This window comes from Oryzias melastigma, linkage group LG17 (genome assembly GCF_002922805.2).
Source record: "Oryzias melastigma strain HK-1 linkage group LG17, ASM292280v2, whole genome shotgun sequence".
NCBI classification, from domain to species: Eukaryota; Metazoa; Chordata; class Actinopteri; order Beloniformes; family Adrianichthyidae; genus Oryzias; species Oryzias melastigma.
This window is the reverse complement of record NC_050528.1, coordinates 14,992,588-14,999,769: the sequence shown is the minus strand read 5'-3', so window position 1 is coordinate 14,999,769 and position 7,182 is coordinate 14,992,588. Positions and strand designations below refer to the sequence as shown.

Sequence of the window (7,182 nt, the reverse complement as noted above, 5' to 3'; positions counted from 1 at the left end):
GAAAAGGGGGGCGGGGTTGTTATGCACCAACAGTCTTGCCCACAAACTCCTGCCGCTCTGCAGAAACTATGTCCTGACACAAGTTTTTAATTTGGGCTAAAAAAGGCATAATCTTAACTAAAAGACCACTGGGAACGCTTTCACAACAGATCAAAAGATGATTGCGTGATGGAAACGAATGTCTTTAAGGTTCATCTTAAACAGTTCTAAAATTGAAACGGACTGAAAGGAGAAGAAGAACCGCATCTATAAATTCGATTTGAGCATCAGAATGAGCGAAACGTTGAAGACGGAAGATCAGGAGCACAAAGCCGTGTGTGTCGCCTTTGTCACAGTCCAGTAAACACAAAGGTCAGCTGCACTGAGGTGACGCACTTCGCTGCACAGCTCTGGAGGAACATGAGCGCCAGGCTCCCAGCCAAGTCTGTTCCACTGCTCAATAGACTGTTGTTGTGGTAAAGACTCTGATTTTCTTCTGCCTCAATAGCAGCCAGTCACTGTTTTCATTTGCAACTGAGCATGCAGGCGATGGAGGAGAAAAAAAAAAAAAACGAGTCTCACAGGAGTTTACATCCCAGTGTGGGAGCTCAGAGAAACCATCATGGACGACTGATGTGATCCAAGCTAAAAACACTGATGTTTCACTGGAGAACATATTCAGATATGCTATACTATTATTTTATGACCTCCATTCACAGACAATAAATCAGTGACATCACTAATTGTGTCGTATTTTATGTTTTCTTCCTCTTTTTGTTTTTGGAAAAAAACAATTATCTAATTATCTGCCATTTGGCTGATTACAACCTCCACAAAAAAATAGTCTGTTTATTGCAGATGGAACATGTGACGCAGGCCTTCAAACTGAAAAGAGTGAGGATTTTCTAAAGAGGACGTATTTGCTTTGTATGACATCTGTGTCACTGTGACCCCGCCCCAGACAAAAGGGAAACAAAGATCCTCAAAAAACACCCATTATAGCTTCTAAATCCATTTAGAAAAAAGGTCTTAAATAAACTCAAGTGAAAATGAAACCTTGAGTGCTAAAAATACAACAATTTTCAACAGGAACTTCAAAGATTAAATATAAAAAAGAGACTTACTGGGAGGTCTGTGAAGGCGATACCTGCAAGGAACAGAAGACGTGAGTGTTTTATACATTTCTGGAAGAGGTAACAGTCTTAGTGACTTATCTGGTTACCTTGAAGACAGGAAGTAGATTTAATCAATTTTACATTTAAAGCAGAAAACTATAAAGATGAAGGGAGTTCAATACCAATGACATTTCTACACACTGACAATCGAAGAGTGACGATGTCTACTTTTTGGGTCACAGTGACTGAAAGCAGAAATCAAAACTCCTTGGAACAATTTTTTACTGCATAAAGAGTTAGTTTTGACCCAAATTCAAAGACAAAATTCACAGAGGAATGTTAATATTCAAACAGCAGTAGATTAATTCCATTATTTCATCTAAGATGGCACTAAAATATGCGCCAAGAAACAAAATGTTTTGATCCCAGCGAGTGACAGACATCCAAAAACAGACTACTACTAAGACACCGTCTTCTTACTGTCAGGGTAGTGTGTTATCAGGCTAAATATTAAAAATAAATAACCCATTTATGTGCAGCATGGAGGAACCAACAGCCTTTAGGCTGTGATCTATACATAAAAAAAGAGAAAAATCTAACCAACAGCTTAAGAAAAAAACTTAAATTTCGCTTTGGGGTTCACTAAAAACCAAATCAGAAGTCAAAACAAGACAGCAGTTTGATTCCAAGTTAATTAAACCTGGTTCCCCATGAGGTTTAAAGCTTTTTTTAGCCCAGGAAATAAACAAATGATAAATAAATACGTATGTTGTGAACAAATAACTAAAGACACATTAACCAAGAGAATTTAGCTCAGGATTTGGCGCCTGGTAACAGTTGTGAAAGCCAGACACAAATCAACTGTAAATGAACATTTTGATGAAGAATAACTCCAGGTTTGTGTTTTATCCCTCAGTCAAAATTGCCCTAACGAGTGGATATGGGCAAAAAAATTGGCAAATACGCAGAACATGTATACAATAGACGATCAGAATGTAGTTTTCAATTCAATTCAATTCAATTTTATTTATATAGACCAATATCACAAATTCAATTTGCCTCATTGGGCTTCATGCCTGTAGTTTTTACAGATGCACCTACATGCACATACAGTTTGTGTGGGCATCCTACAGGGTTCTTATGAGCAGTTGCATGTCATGTGCACACCCCGTGCATGTGGCATTCATCCAAATAGTAAGGCCACGGTACTCGCACCTTACTAATGATTAGAGTTTGGTGCAAGGGCACAGTATGACAGCATCACCTGTACATCATAAGTGTGAGCAACTTCCTTTACGAATACTTCATGACACACACCTGACAATCGTACATTCCCTTTCATGATGTACACCTTGAGGTGGCCATTTGAGCCTCAAGGAAACCGCAAGACACACCTGCGCTTCTTTTAAGATGCAACCCCTCCTTTCTACGGCCCTGCACGGGTCAGGACAACCCAAAAACCTGAGGCACCTATACGAGTGCATGTGACGAAGGCTTCAGCTGTCCATATTTTACTGCTACAAGTGACCTGCCTATATGAAAGAAGCGGGATTTACAATTTGTTGGAAAAAGGGCAATATTATGGGGTCTCCTGCAGGTGCACTGATGCCTTCATGGTCATCACAGCTTCAGGACTGAATCACTGAAGGTTCTCTGCACTAGTGTTTAAGCTTGCAGACACCAAAAATCAACTTTTCACCCTTGTGCTGTTTTATGGGGTCCAGATGATAACTGGACCCCATAAAACAGCACAAGACTTTTTTTCCAAGGACCCTAAATTGACTACAATACCCATAATGCTCCAACAATCCATTAAGCAGTTCAGCTTTGCAGTTTACACATTTTTAGTGCTGTTTACCATAGAAAACACATTTGAGGTCAATAAACACAAACAGATTTCATATCTAAGGTGTGTCAGATTGTAAAACAGACTACTTTAAGTTATTGACAAAAAAATATAGCAAGGGTCACTTCAACATAGCTTGGATTTAATTTCAGTTTCAGGCAGAGATGCACCAAAGATGGCAAAATGGACTGTATATTTTTTAATCAATGCTCACCCCTACATTTGCATCATTGAGATGATTCTATGGCACAGGATGTCTTATTTTGAAAGGAAGTCGTGTGAACATCAGTCAAAAGTTATAAATTATTTCACTTTTTGAAAAAAGTAAATTTTCTCTTCATATTTATTTTTTTATTTATACTGATCCTAATACAGTAGAAACAATAACATAAATGCAAATCAATGTTTTGTTTTTCTGATGGGTGAAGTTTGATTTTGTGGCTCATTGAGAGTTTTAGGCGGCAGATCCCTGTCCTAAAGTTTCAAGCAACACCCAAGGTTCTTACCTAAGCTGTGGCCGTTCTTTGTGTAGAAGCAGGTGTTGTTGATGAGGTTAACACAACAGCCAATCACATCTCCCGTTGTAAACGTGGGTCCGTAGGGCTGCCCGGTGCCGGACGAGCAGAAGGAGTGGCCGTCGTCTCCATGATAACCATAAGAGTGCTTGTCCCAACCTAAGAGAGACCGACACAAACGCAGGTGAGGAGCGCCAATGAACAACTCCAACCTCGAAAAGGAGAAACAAACAAACAACACGTGCTTTCAAAATGTGGGACAAAGATGAAGAGATGTGCAGGGGGGAAAATGCTTGACGTGCGCCGAGCCTGACTGATCGTATCTGCAGTTTACTCAAGAAAAATGCAGCAGGAAAGTTGCCAACACTTGGACTGCGGCGGAGGAAAACATCTAAACGGCGCTACGAGTACAGCCAGAACCCAATAATAAACCGATACAGAAAAGTTTCAATATTCAGTGGCTAGTAATACGTCTACTGGACCGTGAACTAGGGGGGAAAGGGCAATTTAAGTAAACATCCTTAAAGACTGAAAATGAACTCTGGGGACTAGTTTGGGATCTGACAAAAGTCTGGAATACAACTATAAGTGAGACAGAAAACTTGGTGGTCTAAAACTTCTGATGTTCTGAATCATGAACTCAAAAGAATTTTAATGAAAGATCTTGCTGAACTTTACTACAGTTCATAAATAAAATCTCTCATTTCAACCAGTTTCCTCCTCCATGGGAAAGGATTGAGAAGTTTTCTCTTATCTCTGAATGAAGAGGCTGGACCTCCTTGTGGGTGTGTCCAGCTCTCAAACTCAGGAGGGGTGTCGGAGGTCCTGCTGGGCCTGATAACCTCAGCAAAGTACACGGATGACGTTGACATGACCGTGGTAACATTTCTTGGCAAGAAACAAGCGGCAACAGAAACTGTCTTTTTGCCACTGAAGCTGATTTTGCTGTTAATGAAGAAAAATCTGCGACACACAAAAGGATTCAACCCCTCTACAAATGACAGAAATGATCAACAATACAAACACGTACTGTACCTCCAAGGTCATAACAAATAAAACTAAAATATAGAAAAGGAGGATGTTTTTACACTTTAGGGAGAGTGGAAGAACTTTAACAGGAGATCAGGTTTGAATAAAAGCAAAGGTAACTGTAACCCCAGACATAGTAAAACCTTTAAAATAATTGCACAACTTCAGATGAAAACAGAAGGTCATCTTACCTGGAAGCCGGTTCATATTTACACCCTGAGCCGAAAGGCCGATGCCCATGTACCTGCAGGACAAACATGACTGTAAACGGATATGCAGAAAAAAAACACTGATCTTTAAAAACAATAACAATCTAAAAAACTGAAATCACAAATCGCATCAGCAACACATCAGGATTCAATGCCATCAACCAGAAGAGATACGGGTATGGGCGATGAAAGAGCAAGTTCTTTTTGCCTTTCATTGGACAAATATATACAAGTTTGGAATGTTTTGATTCATAGATCATAGTAAAACATGTCAAAGTCAATACCAAATGGCAAAAAGAAGAATTTGTGCTAAAGTATTTACAGTTTTAAATAAATGTTTTATCCCAGTCAGTCATTGCTGTTGCTTTTCAAACTATGAAAAATTGCAGATTTGTCATCTAGACACTTTAAGGACATCCCCAGGTGGAAGTTTGTTGCAGCCGCCTATACGTCTGTATAGTCGCTATATCAGCAGAAACCTTCATGCAGATGCTTCTTATACAGCCCCCCAAGAGTGAAAATTTTGTGCTCAGATGATTGAGCATCTCCAGAATTTCTCTTCATTCCTCTCAAATTGAATCTTTTGTCCATCTTTTTGAACATTCGCTCTTGGAAATGAGACCTCCTTACATGTACAAACACAGAGTGAGGAAACGGCTATGAAACTTGTGTGAATGTGTGTGCATGGGCTGATGGGTCTGTGACTGTAAAGCGCTTTGGGCCTTCAAGGAAGGTACTATAGTACAAGTATACGTTATTTCCCATTTAGAACATGTGTTTAGCTAAAAGGATTTGCTGTTCAGATGGACTACAAACTGCAGTAGAGGACAGTTGTTTGTTTCTGTCTATAACACGTACCAGGACTTAAGGGTACGAGGATAGAAAGTACTGATATAAAGATAAATATTTACATTTACATTTCAACCTCCACGATTAGGAAAAAACTGAAAAGAGCATGTTTTGTTGAATTTAACAAAAGAAACTTAAAAACCGGTTCCACAAGAGAACCGGTTTGAAGTTCTTTGAAGAGAAATGAAATAATGTTCCATCTGCGCTCACAGACATCACACAAGATTCTAAACTAAAACAAACAAGGTCTTAACTTATCAAAATTATAATGTTCCATACAGTTCTTAAAGCATTTGGGATAATAAAGTTCAGTTTTTGCAAATAAGTGATTAGCTATAAAACTGCTTTACGAGTGTTTCTAGATTAGAAAGGAACTTTTGTCAAAAGTTAATCCCTGTTCTGATCTCACTGAAGAAAATAAGTCACACCAGCAAGAGTTTTTTGAAGAAGAAAAAAATCAAACTGGTGCAGACCAGGACACTTGTGTTTGTTCTCAGGCTCCTGACTGTGTGACTAACCCCATCATGTGTCAGCATGGGATGGGGGTGCTAGAACTTATAATCTTTCATTCAAGATGTTGGGTTTTGTAATATTGTGAGAAGAACTCATTTGGCTTTCAACATGTTACAGGAAGCTGCTGATCTCAAGGCACAGATCATGTTTGTGGATTTTTAAGGTTTTCATTTATAAATGTGAAATAACTTTGATATACATTTCAATGTCATATTTGTTTACATTATCAGGAGCACAGATGAGCCTTCTTAAAACACAGACCTGGTTTGAACCGTGACAAAATGAAAAACCGCATCTATTGAAGGACTAAAGCTAGGATTCAAACTCTTCTATACCACAGTTTTAAACTGTGGTTACTGTTCTTTGGGTTTGGGATAGCAAAAAGCCACAGTATCCAAACTCAACGTAAGATTACTGGCTAATGACTCCAACAAATCAAACATTAAATGTTTAAAATTGTTTAAAGACTTGGGCCTAAAGTTGTAGGTAGGAGTTGATCTTAGTTTTGATTACACAAAAATCGGAAAACCTGTTTTGTTTTCTAGAATAGAGTTTCTGTAGAGCTGCAGTCGTTCATCGTTGGCGTGGAGCAACCCCAATCCCTTTTCCCATCATCCTTCTCTTCCCACTCGCTCCCACTACCTTACAGCCCCCCACATCCCCAACCTAATATTACTGGTGCAACAAAAATGGCGAGTAAACTGCATGTCGCTCCAAAAGCTCTGAAAGATAGGAAACTGGTTCCAGATCAGCCACATAAATATAAAAAAAATGCAAAACCACACCTACACAAGGGAGGAGCCTCTTTTCATTAAGCCACTCCCAACTTTGAGCAAAAATAGAAATAATAATTGAATAATTAAAATTTCTCTCGTTTGAAGCATTGACCGTCACCCATAGAAATGACTCAATTCTGACTCCAACAAAATGGAGTCTATTTATTCGCCATTTCCTCCCAATACCGACGCCACAATGGCGGAGCCAGATGACGTCAAGATTTCTATGGCAGCCAATCAGGAGTGAGCTTATTGGAAGTCTACCCCTACCACATGAAGAGGAGAATCAGTCAAACGTGACCAAATACTTTTATTCAGCAATCGGATTGGTCAGTTTATAAAAAGATTCAA

At 39.1% G+C, this 7,182-nt stretch overlaps 2 protein-coding genes across 2 annotated transcripts in view; both read right to left on the bottom strand.

The window, feature by feature from the left end:
• LOC112144307 (tripartite motif-containing protein 16-like) overlaps positions 1–7,182 on the bottom strand; it is a gene marked incomplete in the record, with an annotated part of 1,074,856 nt that overhangs the window by 691,598 nt on the left and 376,076 nt on the right.
• The window catches only part of ranbp9 (RAN binding protein 9), a 22,274-nt gene that overhangs the window by 9,064 nt on the left and 6,028 nt on the right, over positions 1–7,182 (bottom strand). The window contains exons 3-5 of the mRNA XM_024268765.2: positions 4,676–4,728; positions 3,447–3,614; positions 1,104–1,126 (exon numbers count right to left, since the gene is read on the bottom strand). Coding sequence (XP_024124533.1) covers positions 1,104–1,126; positions 3,447–3,614; positions 4,676–4,728 — 244 coding nt within the window. The remainder of the gene's footprint in view (positions 1–1,103; positions 1,127–3,446; positions 3,615–4,675; positions 4,729–7,182) is intronic.